At 45.6% G+C, this 16974-nt stretch overlaps 1 protein-coding gene across 1 annotated transcript in view; it reads left to right on the top strand.

Annotated features, from left to right (window-relative positions):
* Positions 1-218: 218 nt before the first annotated feature.
* LOC136644278 (membrane-spanning 4-domains subfamily A member 8-like) overlaps positions 219-16974 on the top strand; it is a 41836-nt gene continuing 25080 nt past the window's right edge. Inside the window, exons 1-3 of the mRNA XM_066620002.1 lie at positions 219-253; positions 1990-2050; positions 7024-7092. Coding sequence (XP_066476099.1) covers positions 219-253; positions 1990-2050; positions 7024-7092 — 165 coding nt within the window. The remainder of the gene's footprint in view (positions 254-1989; positions 2051-7023; positions 7093-16974) is intronic.

The raw sequence follows: 16974 nt of genomic DNA, 5'->3' as shown, positions 1-16974 counted from the left end.
GATGGGCAGGAGCCGGCACAAGTCCGGCAGATGGGAGGAATAGGATTGCACTGCCTGTGAACTATTTTCCTTTTACACTCTCTTCACCCCTTATGTTGCCTGACTCTTTGTAGCTTTCTTTCAGATGCATATAAGTATCGGATTGAACATCACAAGTGCTGTAGTGGCAGTCACTGGCATCGTTCTATATGTATTCGAGATGTTTACAAATCAAAAAGATGAAGCTTATGATGTTGACCAAGCAGTTCATCAGGTAAGTGAAGAAATTCCACAAAGAATCTTGGCTTACAGAGGAAGATTCCGAAAGGGGATGTGTGTGAATGAGACAGAATGTTGCATACACTAAGAGCTTTGCTTTTCAATGCAGACATGCCTACTGCCAAAGAGTATAGCCACTGTTTATAGTGTAAAAGGCAGGATGCAAATCCAGTCTGCACATGAGGCAGGGTGAAGCTGCTCCTTCCAGTAAAGTACTGGAAGAAATAGGGATCCAGTGAGAGTTCCCCACCACCTGCCTGGGGAACAGAGTTATCAAAAAACTGCTGCTGAACATTTGTAAGTTGAACATTCATAAGTAGGGGGAGCCTCTTCGTATCGATCAGTAGAATATGGAGCGGGTGACCAGGGGGACGCATGGTGCTGAGTAGCACACTCGGGGGGGGGGGTGTGACGGGCATGCCACCCAAACCCCCACTAAGCAGAGGCCTGTGCCACATTTGGCAGTGGATGGCCCCCTCCATCTTCCCTGAGTCTCAGAACAGCTGAAAGTAGCCATCCTGGAAGTGATTCAGCAGTACGCGCAATCACAATGACATCATTGTGTCAATGGCAAATCACTTCTGGGTGCAATGCCATCACTCCGGTAAGGACGGGTGGTGTGCATGCTTGGGACACCACTGTTATATATATAAATGTAATACAAGCACAATACCTGGTACTCTGCCAGAACATGGAGTACATACATTATATAGTCTCCAATTTTAAATATTTACAACAATGAACATGTTGCAGTTTAACCTGTCTTTCTTATAAGAACACCGTCACAACTCCAAATGTTTTTGTGCCATCTTTTCTCTCTTCATCTCTTCTATCTCTCTTCCCCCTATTTGTTTTTATGTTTGTTTCCTGTAAACCTGTGTCCCTTTTCCACTGCACACTTGCTTTCCACCTATCCAACTTTCCAGCCCTGGTGTAGCCACAATGCAGCCCCAAGGTAAGAAAACAAATGTTCCCTTACTTTGAGGAGGGCTCTGTGACTGCCTCCCCACCACAGGATGCAGTGCACACCCCATTGGCATAGCAGCACCGGCACTGGAAAATTGGATAGGATTGGGCCCTTAGTTGTTACTTAGGAGTTCAGGATCCAGATATCTTTCTCCAAAGTATTTCTTTTGTTTGTTTTGAATGCTTCAGTTCCTCAGTTCTCACACAGCAGCCCATGTGTGCCATACAAAATGTAGTTTTGAGATGGTCTTTAGAAACTTCAGAAATTATTGTAGTGCTCAATATTTCAAGCTCACTCAAAAAAACATTTCTTGCTAACAGAATCAGGGGGGAAATAGTCCTGAAAATGAGAACAAGGGATCAAGGCTGTGTTCACCTGTTCCACTGCTTCCTTCCTTCGCCTTTGCCCAGGGCATCCAGCAATTTACTTTGGGGCAATGGGAAGGAAATGGCAGTGACATCATAAGTGGTGTGGGGTGTTCCAGGTCTCGGCAAAGCATCTTTTCCATGCTGGCAGTGGATGGGACTACAAGGCCCACATGTGAGGGGAAATGATGCTATGCATGCCTTCCTCTTTCCCTGGAAGAAATTATTACTGACATTTTGAACTCAGTTCTTTCCAAAAGATGGTTATTTACTGGGGCATTTTCTAATGTTAACAACTGAACTAATTTGTAGAAGTGAGAGCGGTCTAAGAGGTGTTTCATGCTTCTGTGCTCTGCAGCTTTTGTCTATTCTGTTCTGTGGCTTACTCATTTTCTTCAGCGCCCTGGAGATGTTCCTCGCCCTTACTGCAGCAGTTGTTGAAGCCATATACAAGGAACCGGTAAGGATTGGCTACTTTGCTCAGGCAGTGTTAAAAAGAGAAAATGGTACAAAGGCAATGTTTCCGTTACACACATCAATGAACGTGGGTGGAAAGATGAACCTGACAGCCAGGGCCGGCCTTAGGGCAGTTTGACCAATTTGGCTGGAGGAGCCCCACACTGGGCCACAAGCAAAATGCCTGCAGCCAGCACCTTGCTCTGTAGCTGATGCAAGAATGTTTTGCATTGGGCCCCACAGCTCCTAAGGCTGGCCCTGCTGGCAGCCTAATTCTATCTAAACCCCACCCCCGCCAATACAGCCACACCACTGGAGCAAGCTGCATTCTGTAGGCGGAGGGGGGGAGTTCTGGAAGTCTTCTCTGGGTAAGGGAACATTTGCTCCCTTGCCCAAGAATAAGCCTGCACTGCCCAAATGCGTGGGCAGCCAGCTAAAGAGCCAGCACTTTAGCTGGCGCAAGTCCAAGTGGACCCAAGAAGGGGGATAAGATATTAGTGGTGCCAATAAGAAGGGGGATAAGATATTGACCACCAATACCATCCCTTCCCTGCCTCTACACTCCCTCCCCACCCCTGTTTTTGCTCTGTTCCTCTCCCTACCTGTTCCACCTACGTATGCCCCCCCCCAACTGGCTCCAGGGCTCTCTACAGGCTGCTGGCTCACAGCTGCAGCCACTCACCACTTACAGTGGCATCCCACTGTGTCACTGGACAGCCCACTGTGCCTCCACTGGTGCCGTAAAGCATGCTGTGCCACTGGAACCTGAGTTCTGCAACACACCGTGCACGTAGGATTGGGCCATAAGCCTTCAGGTGTATACACTATTACACACTGGATGCCAGGTCTGTATCTTGAATCTGACCTAGCCCAGGGAGCCTTCTCTTGCCTATATGTACATCTAATTCCTGCAGCCTGCAGTGATAAGGTGTGTGATTGCCCCCATTTCAGCCAACTTCATCATATAAGGAAATAGGTTTCTGGTGCAAGAGGTTTTAGTTTGAAGGTGACTGCATTGGGGATATCACTGGATAAAACAGAAGGACATCCACAGATCGGTTCAGGAGAGCAGGCACCTCTTGACTTTGCCTGGGACCTTTTACAATTTGTTTAAAGAACCGGATCACAATAATGCTGGTAAGGATTGTATAGGCATTGCTTTTCTGCAGTCAACTGAAAGCAGAGAGCAGAATGTCCCATTGCCACATAATGGAGTGTTTTATTATCTGTCAGTGTCCATCTCCCATGGTCAATTCCTTCTATAACATTTATTCCAAAATAACTCTTATTCAACAGATTATATATAAATATATATACAGGTCCAGCCTATTTATACACAGATTTTTTATACACTAATTTGACTCAACCCGAATGGTCCCTGCAAATGAGAAGGAATGTCCTGATACCTGGAGAAGGGGAAAAATGCATCCCTTTAAAATCAGTTTAAAAAACTGAACAGTCCTTTAACAATAGCCTCCTTAATGAGAGAGAGAGAGAGAGAGAGACACACACACACACACACACACACACACACACACACACACACACATGGCAGCTGCCTGACAATCCATCAATCATCCTCCCTCCAGGCGACCCCTCCCTTCCCCCTGAGCATTGGGGTGATCACTTTGCATTAGGGAAGGGAGGGGCTGAGTGAAACACCTTTCTAACTGCTTGGAGGACAACTTTGATGGATTGTCTTCTTAATGACTCTTATCTTACATCATAAAGGTCAGCAAGGCTGCTTTTAAATCACTGGAGTAGAGAAACATTGTTTTTCAAATTGATTTGCTATAGTCCATTTTTTGCCATCCACGTGAGTGCTTAGAATGGAACCCACACAAATAATGAGGCTCCTGATCTTCTCATAATCCCAGGACATAGGAGCCTGGAGGTGGGCAGATCTGAACCCTATTCCTTCAGTTATTTTTTCTTAGAATTACATACCCAAGTTGTCAGATCATCACCTCAGTCATTCTATTTATGGGCTTCTAAAAACCCCTGAATGTAGAGCTACCCTCATGGGAGGAGAAGGGAACAAATGGATTTTTCCTTCCTCCCCCAGGTCATACAGAGCAAATGATGTATATTATTCGGATATGAGGATTGAAAATAGATAGTTTGATAAACCTGGCAGTTATTAATGTACAGAGTGGTTGCCTGGAAAGGGGATGACGACACACAAGGTTGCCAGTAATATCAACAGGTCTCTGCAGGATTACCTACGAAAGAGATATGACAAACATGCTTCTCACAGAGATACAAAAAACTTGGCTGATACAGGAGGTCCCAATTATAAGTCCCCCGTGGTACATTTCCCCAAATTTAAGTCCTTAACTCTTTGAGGTGCTGGATGTAAAAATTCCTTGCACTTAGGTCTTTTACTGCAGCAGTCACACCTACATCTTTTTCTTTTCCTCCCCTCACCTTCTGAGCTCTTAAAGGGACAGTGCTGCAATATTTTCAATTTTGGCATTATTTTTGTTTTCATCATTAATAGGGAGCGTAGCCCTCTGACTTCAACCACTTCCCTCTCTCATTCAGCACCCAGCACTGCTGCTGTGGCCATTGCTTCTTCTAATAATAACTGCAGAGGGAATGCTGTACTAGCACACAAGAGGATGGAGCCAGTCCAGAAACCATGGAGGTGGCAGGCTGGGGGAGGCAGCAGGTGACTGCAGCGAACTCCCCACCAACTTGCCACCTCCCCAACTCATGACCAGATGTGACATTTCCAATTCACATCATAGGCAGGCTGCCCTTTTGTGCGGGGGGGGGGGGGGAAGCATAGTTTATATAGATATGTGCTTAGGACTGCATGCTGCACTCTACTGTCACTGTTGTAAACTTTTTCCATTGTTTCTTAGGGAATAAAAATCCCCTTGTAGGGCATGTATGTTTGTATGATCCCAATTAATCCTGATCCATATTATTTCTTATGGGGAAAATTCCCCTCTATAAGGCATTTCACTATAAGTTCAAACTTTCTGGTCCCTAAATCTAACTTCCAAAGGGGATCCCCTGTAGCAGGTAAATTTACTTTCCTATATGCTAAAGGGGATTTTCCTTTTTGAAAATGATTTGCCTTAATGGCTTTGGTAATGAATCCTTTTAAAATTTTTGTACTATGGCTGACCCCTAGCTTCAAAGGAGAAATAATACCCAAAGCAGTAAGAGTTTAGACATACCCCATTCATCACAAATGCACTGACAAAGTTTTGCTACAGAAGGACCAGGAACATCAACTTTGATGATGAAAAAAGAGGTGGCCTCTGTGAAGACCTTATAGTGATGCCAAGCAGTATAGTGAAAGAGGTTTTTCTGTCTTTCAGCCCCGAACAGATGCACCCCACATTACCATTTTGCAGTAGTTCTTCCTGATGGCAACCTTGCTGCTCCTATGTCACCAGCCTGCAATACTTGGCAATTTTTTTCAGAGGGAGAGGCTTTCTAATGCATCCAAGAGAAGTGATGGGAGATATCATGCTACCAATCTTGGAAATCCTGCAATCTCAGAAGTAAAATTTTATTGATTTCCTTCACTTTTTTTTTTGAACATATCCATCTTTCAAGGCTTTATACTGGGGCTGCTACTTCAGTAGATAATCACTGATGGTAGGGGTTTTCAACATTCAGGCTGAGGCTCCTGGTAATGGAGCAGCTTAGAATTTCATGGCAACTATGGGTGTGTTGGTTCTCTGCCTTGGCACATGTGGTTGGACATATGTTGAACCTAGCATTTGGCACTGGGCAGGTGGGTGATGATCTGGGTGTGGAGTTATCATGGCTGATCACAGTTCCTCACCTCTACAGGGGTGGGGGACTGATTTGTATGGTCCACCACCAGAGGCTTATGGATCCAGACAACTTTCTAATGGTTTTAGTTGATTTTCCTGCTGCCAGGACTGCTGATTCATCTGAAGCCCAGGTTGGCCTCTGGAATGAGGAAACGGCTATGGCTGTGGACTCTGTTGCTCCTTTGTCATGGAGCCAGGAGGTCTCAGAAGACATCTTCAGCAACAGAAACGGAGCAGAGGAAAACTCAATGAATTGAATCAAACATGGGTTAGAACCATTTTAGGGCTTACTTTGTGGCTGTGATGGCAGTAACAAGAGCTTATTTTATTTATTTAAAAGATTTTAAATATATACTGCTTTTCTAAAACCCAAAGCTGTGTACAACAAATCAAATACATCAATATTAAAACATCAAAATATAATAATAAAATTTAAAAAACTATTAAAACCGTAAAAACCATTTAAAAGATAACAATAAAAGAGCAAACAGCAGATAAAATGTAAAGCTGCATAAAGATTAAAAATTAAAATTGCCATCATGTATCTGTGGAGAGTAGTCCTGCTGAGCTGTTTCCATTTGTTGAGGGTGTATTTCACCTGCCCCACTCCATGGTGGGAATGTAAACAACTTAATGTCTTGTTGTGACCAGTTTGCTAGGGACTTTTCAGATAAAATTATTTGTATCTGTCCCAACATGGGCTCTGTGTTAACAGTTTTAGTCACTGTGCCCTCTGCTTGTCTGGGCCCGGGTGTTAGGGATTCTTTTCACCTTGTACAAGCCTGAAGATCTCGACACTATCCTTTGAGACCATCCACCCAACTTTGCTTATCAGATCTACCTAGGTGGGGGAAGGAAGTGAGTGGACAGGTAGGATAATTAAGGACCCAACCTAATTGAGCTTTGTGACATCTTAAAGGCATATACAATAGTGTACACACATTTACGACATTGCAAACAGCGAGTTGCTGGCAGCCATTTCGGGGATGTTGCCATAAATGGTGATTGCGGCCCCAACACGCTGCTACAGAGGTTGACTTGCACTGAGGCATGTAAGCTGTTGTGGGGGACAGGAAAGAGGAGAAAAGGGGAATGGAAGGGTTGGATCTTGACAGCACTAATGTACACTAGGATCCTATCTTCCTTACTTCTGCTGTTCCCTCTTCCTTGCTCTCCTCAGTTGTGCACCTGCAAAATGACAGATGTAGAGCCAAAGAGACCCATTGGGGCAGTGGAGACTTTCCACAAGGTAAGGGAACAAATGTTCCCTTCCATCAGGGAGCCCTTCAGGACTGCTACCCCCTGTAGGGTGCAGCGTACACACAGATGGCATGGTTCCATTGGTGGGGGGGGGGAAGGTTAGTTAGGATTGGGCTTCTCTGGGGAAGGGGTACTGACACTAGCCATGGTTCCTCCTCTTGAATTAGTCCTCCCTGAACCCTATCATACTGGATAATTTCTGACCAGTTTCAACTCTCCCATTTCTGGGCAAAGTAACCAAGCCGGTAGTGGCATCTCAGCTCTAGGGCTAGTTGGATGAAAGTGATTGGAAAAGTACAGAAGAGAGCAACCAAATGCTTAGTGGGCTGGGGCCCCTCCCTTACAAGGAAAGGCTACATTTGGGGCTGTTTCTTTTTTGAGTCAAGGCACCTGAGGATGGCATGATTGACACATATAAAATTATGCATGGGATGGATGGAGTGGATAGAAGGATGTTCTTTTCCCTCTCACATTAACCAGAACTAGGGAATATCCACAAAAATTGACTGTTGGGTGAGTTAGAACTGACAAAAGGTAACATTTCTTCACCCACTGAATGATTAACCTGTGGAATGCCTTACCACAGAGTATTGTGACAGCAAATGGTCTACATCAGAGGTCTTCAGACTGGGGCGTTGTGATGCCCCAGCCTGAGGGCCCTGGCCTCTTTGCCCTTAAGGGCCGGAGGGCAGCCAGGAGGCAAGGAGGAGGCTCAGGGGGCTGCAGTGGCTTGGCTGCACTTACCACAGCCTCCTGCAGCTTCCTGGGGGTGTGGAGAGCCCTGCGTGGCTGTCCACAGGGCTCCCTGAGGCTTCCAAATTGAAAGTGGGGCAATCGCGCCCCGCCTCCACTAAACCGGAAGTGGAGTGTGATCGCTCCACTTTCACTTCTGATGGGGCTGCAAGGACTGGGGTGCAGTCACCAGTCCCTGCAGCAGCTGTCCCTGTGTGTAGGGAGCCCTGCATGAGCCTCTACAGGGCTCCCCAGGTCAGCAGCAGTGAAAGTGGAGCGATCGCGCTCCACTTCCGGTTTTGCGGAGGCAGAGCACGATCACACACTTTCACTGCTGCTGACCTGGGGAGCCCTGCAGAGGCTTGCACAGGGCTCCCCACACCCCCAGGATGCTGCTGCAGAGACGGGTGAGTGCACCCCAGTCCCTGCAGCCCCCTGAGAGGCGCGATCCTGGGGATCACATCACTGCCTTCCCCCCGCCCCCACTGCCCCCACAAGAACTTACTGTGGGTTCCAAACTCCAGGAGAGCTTGAAAACTGCAGGTCTACATGCATATAAGGAGGGTGGGTAGTTAAACACATTTATGAAGGAAACATCCATCAAAGGTTTTCAAGCCATGATGACTATATGCAACCCCAGATTTTAAAGGTAGCCTATCTATGAATGCCAGATGCAATGGAGTGGCAAAAGGCTGCAGGTATGTTGTAGTCTTGTGTGCTCCTGGAGACATCTGGCACGCCACTGTAAGATACAGGAAGCTGGACTAGATGGGTCCTTGGCCTGATCCAGCAGGGCTCTTCTTGTGTTCTTAAGCCCTTTCAGTTTGACTTCAGGTCGTTTTGGAATGGAAACTGTTAACCTGTTGGATGGTCTACACTTGGGACTGGACAGGGGGTGGGCATTCATTTTGGTCCTGCTGGACCTTTCAGCGGCTTTTAACAACATCAACAATGGTGTTCTTCTGGGTAATTTGGATGAATTAGGGAGCACTTCTTTGCAGTGGCTCAGGTTCCAATATTCTGGCCAATAGATTCTATTCTGACCAATAGAGTCCAAAAAGTGCTATTGGGAGACTTCCACTCTTTTTCTTGGCCTTTGACCTGTGACATGTCACAATTCTGTCCCGTGTTATTGAACATCTACGTTAAAAGACTGAGAGAGATAATCTGGGGTTTTGAAGTTGGATGTCACCAATATGTGGATGATACCCAGCTTTACTTCTCTGCTCCTTCAAATGCTGGGGAGGCTATAGAAGTTCTAGGTTATTGCTTGATGTGATTGGGGGACTGGATGATGGTGAACAAACTGAAATTGAATAGAAGCAAAATAGAGGTCATCTTTGTTGGGTACTGGATCAGCAACTTATTCTGAATGAAGTTTTAAATTCCTTCTGCAGGAGCAGGTATACCACTTGGGGGTCTTTCTGGTCTAGAGGGTAGAGCCTTGGGGTAGGAGGTCTGGTCTAGAGGGCAGAGCCTCCGTTAGCCCGGAGATAACATCAGAAGGTCGCCAGTTCGAGGACACCAGCAGCTCCCAGAACAGCTGAGAATGGCAAGACCTTGAAGCAGCTGACAAGCCCAGCTGAGTGATTCCACCTGCTCTTACTGTGAGCAAGAAGTGTCTTGGCTGCCCTCCATGTGAGAGATGGAGCTGCTTCCCAGCCTGCGTGGGAGAACTGGAGGCCAGAAGTGAGACCAAACCAGGAAGATCCATCTGAAATGTTGTTGGTTCTTGAAAGAGAGAACCTCTGTGATTGTAAAAATCCCCTTGAGGGATTTAGAAACACCTGCCTATGTAAACCGCCTTGAATAAAGTCAGAGGAGTAATCCGATGACCAGAAAGGTGATATATAAAAACCTAGTTATAATAATAATAATAATAATAATAATAATAATAATAATAATAATTATTATTATTATTATTATTATTATTATTATTATTATTATTATTATTATTAGCTTAGGATAATATGCCAACTGCAACTATATCTGAATCAGTCATATCTGACTACAGTGATCCACACATTGGTGACAAGAAGACTTGACTGATACTGCCCATGAGAACAGTTCAGAAACTGCACTTAGCCCAGAACATGGTTGCCTGTGTGGTCACGGGGAACAGGCGGTTTTATTCTCTTAGGCCAGTGGTTCCCAAACTCTGGGAGTTTGGGAACCAGTGTAAGTGCTTGGGGGGGGGGAGACAAAGACAACAGTGTGATTGCCATGATCGAGCTGCTACTAAGGGCAAAAGGGCGAGTGTTTTTACTTAACCTGTGGCAGCTCTAGCAATCCAGTAAGATAAGGGAAAATATTTTCCTTTACTTCCCTGTAATCTTCCTGATCACCAATGAGTCTTCTCAAATCTATGCCAGCTCTTTAGCTGATGCAAGTCTGAGGAGACAAATGGGGCATGTTGCCTGCAACTGGAGGGGATAGCATCCAGTGCAAGTTGCCCATGCCAGGTGCCACCCCTCCTGCCTCCTACATGCCTCCCACCCTTCCGCCCTCCCCCTCACTTCATTCTGCCTACCCCAATGACTCATCTCTGTTAAGGAGCCTTCTTTCTGAGGCTTTTCCCAGCCTGTCCTCCCCTATGCCCTGAAATAGCCACCTTTCCCTGCCTCATTAATGGCCAGCTTTACAGATATCTAGCTGGTAAGCTGGAAGTTCTGGGAAAATGAAAAGATGTTTGCCTTGTGCCAAAAAAATCAAGTTTTATCCCAGTCAAGCCTCCCTTAGAAGGGCATTCCATAAAAGAGGAATGCAAGTGAAATTACCATCTTGCTATTCACCATCTGCCTAACTTTGGAACATGGGGACTGAGATGGATGCATCATTTGGGCAAGGTCTTTTGGAGAAGGCAATAGATCTTTAGATATCAAAATTTCAATTCACGTTGAGTAAGACTAAACATCTACTCTCTGAATTGTGCTCAGCAACTGACCAACGGCCTGTGAAATTGTTTAAGGATTGGTGAAATCTGGTCTTGATAGCTAGTTCCACTTAGCAGTTCTAGTTTCTGTATTCTGAATGAAAAAATGTTTCTAGATAGTCTTGGAAACAAGCCCATGTATAATGCACTGCATATTTTTTATTATACCAAACACAATATAATTAGAGATACGTTAAAAAACTCAACACACTTAAACACTATTGAATGTACCAGACAGTTCGCAAATTAAAATATTCATGTGAGAAATTCTTAATAAAATTAAGATTTTTTACATAATTAATTACCTCTCTCTATGTATAACATGTATATATGGAGCCGCTAATAATGTATTTTGCAATAGTCTAATCTGGAGCTTAGCAGAGCACAAATTCCATGTGGAGGGCGGGTCACAGCAGACAAAACTGTTTTAGCAAGTGGAAGGTGCTTCATGCCATGGAAGTGATTTGGGCTTCCAGTGTCAGTTCTGGATCTACCAACATGTACAGACTGTGTACTCCTTAATAAGGAGTGCAACACCATCCAAAACCAAGTAGTTACCACCTCCCTGATCAGATGAAGCACCCCCCCCCCCCAACAGTACTTAAAACACTTTGGGGCTCCTGCTCAAGGTAAAAATACAAGCGTGCCCTGGGGGAAAAAAAGACTAAAATTCAGGCTTCCACAAAACCCTCCAGAGCATTGTGGCTCCTTTAAGGCCTGGCAGCCATCTTCTGTGTCTCCTGTCCCTTGGCAACTGCTTGCTTTCCCACTGAACTGTTCTTGTGAGAGGCTGAGAAAATGGTCTCAAAACAGTGACTTCAGGGGTGAAAAGCTGAAGGCACATTCTGTAGAGTTCTGTAGATTCTTGGCTTGTTCTTTGCCAATTACCTTTCCCAATTACTCAGCTGCACTGGTTTGATAAGGCGCTTCGAAGTGATGAGAACCTGGAAAATAATAGCGCTGAGTTTATACCATATATCACCATGCTAACAATTTGCCTGCTTTTGCCAGTTTGTGCTGATTTATTGATAAATCTGTCAAAGTAGCCTATATAATCTTGTGATGCATTTAGCTTATTGCCCAGACCTTACTGTGAGCTCAAGCATGCTGTGCTGGTCTGTTTTTGCCAGATTCCAAGGCCAAGCTCCACCTAGAGAATTATGCCCACTTAATGCTAATTAGCTCCCCTTCTTTCCCCCAAAATGTCAAGGTTTGTACTGCATCCTGCACAAAAGGAATTTTTTTTAGCCTGGATAGTGATCAAGCAAGGAGGTTACTCAGAAAACCTACATGGGGGAAAATGTAAACATTGCCTGTGTTTCTACCATGTGACCGACACAAAGGAAAGTGCTGTCACCGTGACTTAACCTGTGTAAATGAACTTGTACACCATGAACCTGTGCAAATTAGCTGATGCAATAATGTGAAATAGTGATCATGAGATGATGAGGTCACCTGCTCTGTGATTGGCAGGCACCACTGTATAAACAGACACGGGATGCTATGGGTGTGGGCTGTTCATGTATGGTGACTGGAAGAGGTACTGCTGGAGTTGTTGCTGGTGTGTGATATCCTGCCATTTCTACTCTGCTGCTTGTTATTTTTTTGCTGTGTTCCTGATAAGCCTTTTGTGTTGCTGAAACTTTCTTCAATGAGTCTGCTTGCTGAAAAGAATGCACAGCTGTGTTTCTCTCCTTGGGACTGCTGGTTTCAAAATGCTCTCCTACACACTGCTACTCTGCTCTGCTAGTGGGGGCAAACTGGCATACCCCTAGCATTCCTGACATGCTGAATGACATTCCTGATCCTAGTTCTGCCCTGCAGTACTACTAGACCCCACCACCCGGGTAGCTCACCTGTTCAACCTGCAGAGGTCCTTCTTCCTCCCCTCTCCTGCCAGCAGCTCCTCCTGCCACTACAGCAGCACCTTGGTCCTCTGCAGGTCTTAGCCATGACAGCCAAACACCAATCTCAGTGTCTCCAGCAGTTTCTGCTCCAAAGTCCAGTCACCCATCAGTCCCAGCAGTTCCACAGTCCACTTGCCATTAGTTCTTCAGTCCACATTTCCAGTCTCCGTTCCTCAAGCTTTCCTCCTTCTACTACCCATAACAAACTCTTCCTTCATCAGGTGCTTTTATGCCTGAGGGCTCTACTGCCTTCAAGTGGCTGCAGCCAGTGGCATTCCTGGGGGTCCCCGCGACCAAGGCAACCCCCAGAATTCTGCCCCCCACACCCTGTTTCGCCCCCCTTCTCCGCCCCACTGTGCATGTGACCCAGAAGTAATTGCGGTGACGTCATCAAATTCCCCTTTGAAAACAAGGGGAAACGGAGGAGGCAGCTGAGGTCCCCATGGTCCCATGCTCCCAGCAGCCCCAGACCACTGCAGTGGAGACTTCTGTGCAGCTTGTAAGCTGCGTGGACGGCTCCATAGGGGCCGGGAAGCGGCGCGCGTCCTCTCCGAAGTTGGAGGGGGCGCGCGCCACTTCCGCTCCGCCCCTGAGGGACGCCCTCAGCAGCAGAGCAGGAGTGCCCAGGAGCGCTCCTGGGAGGCAGCTGGATGTTGCCTCCCAGGCAGCACCTCACCACCGACTGAACTGCCCCCCCTCCTCCTTTATAGGAGGAGACGAGATGGGTGCCCTAGAGCGTAAGTGCCTCTCTAGGGCGCCTGTCTCTTATAAAGGGGGAGGGGAGGGGTGGCTCAGTCGGTGCCAAGGCGCTGTGGAGAGGCAGCAAGCGCTCCTGGGCACTCCTCCTGGCAGGGGCGGGGCGAGGCTCCAATGCACCCCTGGAAGTCAGCGCCCGGAGCATTTGCCCCACTTGCCCCCCCAGAGTATGCCAGTGGCTGCAGCTGTGCAGCACACTCCCTGCTGAATGCCCAGGTTTTCACCCTTAAAGGGGCCACTGCTGACACCACATCCTATCTCCTCGCCAGATCTTCCACGATTCCAATACAGTCTGTGAACCCACCTGATAATACTCTGTAAGTTTGCTACTCTTAGACTTCAGAGAAATAAAAAACCTTTTATGACAGCTCTGGACTGGGCTTACTCAGAATTCAGAAGACCCACAGGCCCCAGCTGGTGCCTATGCAGTTCCTTACCCAAACAACCCCTTCAGGGTAGTTGTGAGTCTGGGGATTCCGGCTTCTGCTGAACCCTTGCAAGGCACAAAAGAGTCAGCAAGAAAAATGTGGCACTTTGTTCCTGTTGCATGCAATTCCCTTATGCCTTGCCCTGCATTTCTAGATGCATTGCTCTAGCTAGCCCCAATCCATGCCTAATTTTTGTCTGAAAAACAGACAAAAGTAACTGAAGGCCATATTGTGTGTGCCTTCTTCCTTGATGTGGTGTGTCATAGAAGGGTTTCTCTGTGAGTGACTATTTTTTCCTGTGTCTGAGTGTTGTCCACTATGCAGGAGAAATATTCAGTGATAAAGAAGCAGAGTCTTTCTTTTGTTTTGGGTTTTATGTTGGAATTCCTGATCTAGCTCAGCAGTGAATTGGCCGTGGTACAGCTCATGGAATGCAACAAGTTGTGATGATTGACTGAGCTTAGAGGGGCACCATTTGGCAAACAGAGGCTACTCCCTTGACCACAACTTTGTGACATATCCAGTTTCTGGTGGATTGTGGCCAAAAAAGAAAAAAGAGAGGGAAAAAACCTGTTTGCAACACATGGAATCTTGATAAGTGCACTTGGTGTAGATTGTCTTCCATGCCAAGTAGATAGAAGGATGTGAAGGTAGGTGATATATCTCTCCTTTTAAAAAAAGTCTCTGAAGTCATCTAATAATTTGTGATACAGAATAACATTTCTGTGAAACATTAACTGCAATTTAACATTAACAGTTGATTGTAACACCAACTTGCATGTACCCCCCCCCCCAACACACATACACATGGATATAGCCAAGGGAAAAAACATTTCAGCTAAAAGTAGTACATATGGCACACAGTCCAGATCGAAATGACAGCAGGGGCAAAGTACTAGCACTCCCAGCCCCTGCCACAGTTTTTATATGTTCCCCATCGCTTGCTATTTATAAGTAAACACCTCCCTTGGACTACTTTGAGCAATTGGACCACTAATCTGACCCTTAGTTTTCTATGTGGGATGAGGTATTTTTAGAGGGATATTAATTTAGGCAAGCCTCCATTCCAGGCTGAAATGACACAATCTAACCATAAGGAGTCGGAGATTCTGCGGGAGTGCTCGACAGGAATGAGAAAAAATATCAAAAGCGGAAGAAAGTTTTAGTGTACCATGGCAGAATAAGATGACAGAGCGGAAGGGCACAGTCCAATTGGAAGTGCAAGGGTTAAAGTCTGATGCTGGGAACACTCCCTCTGTACTGTTTTAAACTTTGTATTACTTCCTGGTGAGATTGGAGGTACATTGAGAGGCTGAGAACAAGTGCATTAAGGAGTGTAATGTAAGTACCTTGAACACAAGGGAAATAAATTTGGGGACAATGCTTAATTTGATTCAGCTCTGAACAGCCTGTAGGATAGCCACAGTACTTCTGAACATGTGCTGAAAGTTTTCCCTCATCATTGCATAACCAGAACCCAACTAAATCGGAGAAGACATCCTTCCTTGTTGGAGTATGTAGAAGGTTTGAGTCTTTGAGAAATGAATTATTGGGAAAGGGTTTCTCTCTGAAGCACCCCAGTTTGGAGTAGGAAAGAGCTACTGCCAGACTGACTCAGGATGATTTCTAATACTTCCTGTTGTCATTATACACTCTTACTTAGAGTTGTTAGACATGAACTTGTTTTCCATTACATTCTGCTTCTCCCTTCATAGAGTGTTCTGTTAGCCCAAGCTATATCAGATATTTCTTCTTGGGGGGGGGGGGGGAATTATTCTAATTTTTTGTCCATCTATTTTTTTGAAACAGAAAATAAGGGTCTGAGCTCTTCATTTGGGCAGCCTCCTGGCAGCTGCCGTCTTTTAAATATTCTTATATAAGACTTTTTAATTACATTTTAAAAAATGTACAATGTGGCTTATGATTTAGGTTATATCAGTACAACAAAACCAATATCATTTCTTCCCCCCCCCCCTTCACCCCACACCAGAATCCCTATACGTTGATTCTATTGGGAATATTGTAAGGGGAAATAACTAGTGGGCTGAGAAAGAGATTGCGGCCACAATTTTCCCCCCACTATGCTTTAGATCAGGGGTGTCCAACTCGTTTCATACAGAGGGCCGAATGACATTCATGATGCCTGCTGAGGGCTGGAAGCGATGTCGTTAGGCAGGAAGTGATATCATTAAACAACTCATAACCAAAAATAAGCACTTTTTCTCACTTAGGAATTCATTAACAACAAATGACAGAAGAGAAAACATGCAAATCTTGATCATATTTCAAGATATGGGAGAACCCAATTTTCGTGGGGGCTGCCTTTTAGCAGTAACACCTCAGCACTGCTCAGCAGCTGAGAGCCTGAGGGCCAGATAAAAAGCTTCCACAGGCTGCATCCAGGCCCCCAGGCCTTATGTTTGACACCCCTGCTCTAGATAGAATGCAAATTCTGGTGATCAGCAGGTGGCTGTGCAGACACCTACATTTGCCACAGGTGAAAGCAAAAAGTGCTGTAGATACTTGCCTATAGTAAGTAAAATTTTTGTCAAGTAATTATTAACAGTATTTATATACCGCTTTTCAACAAAAAGTTCACAAAGCGGTTTATAGAGAAAAATCAAATAACTAATGGCTCCCTGTCCCAATAGGGCTCACAATCTAAAAAGATGCAAAAGAACACCAGCAGGTAGCCACTAGAAAAGACACTGCTGGGGTGAGGAGGGCCAGTTACTCTTCCCCTAAAAAAAGAGGAGCACCCAGTTGAAAAAGTGCCTCTTACTCAGTTAGCAGAGGAAAGTAATCAAGCTCAAATTATCGCTTTGCCTTATCTCCAGGTCAATCAGAGGGCAGAGCCTTTCAACTGTGAAAGTTTCCTTTCTGTTTCAGCTCAGGCAGGCACCTCCTCAGTTTCTATAGTAACTTCCCTGGGAAATTCCAGCCACAGTAAACCTTTTATTCTCCTCCAGAGAATTTTGCAAATGTTGCTGCAACCTGGTTCCCTTTTGCAAAGGCTTTGCATTTGGCAGAGGTCTGTTTTTTGAAACACCAGGAACCGCCTTTCCATTTGAAATAAAGTTCCAGGCTACAATTCAGTGCACCATTACTTAAGAATA

Source organism: Tiliqua scincoides, chromosome 1, assembly GCF_035046505.1.
Source record: "Tiliqua scincoides isolate rTilSci1 chromosome 1, rTilSci1.hap2, whole genome shotgun sequence".
NCBI lineage: Eukaryota > Metazoa > Chordata > Lepidosauria > Squamata > Scincidae > Tiliqua > Tiliqua scincoides.
The sequence above is the reverse complement of the archived record's forward strand: the minus strand, read 5'-3'. Positions and strand labels throughout refer to the sequence as shown.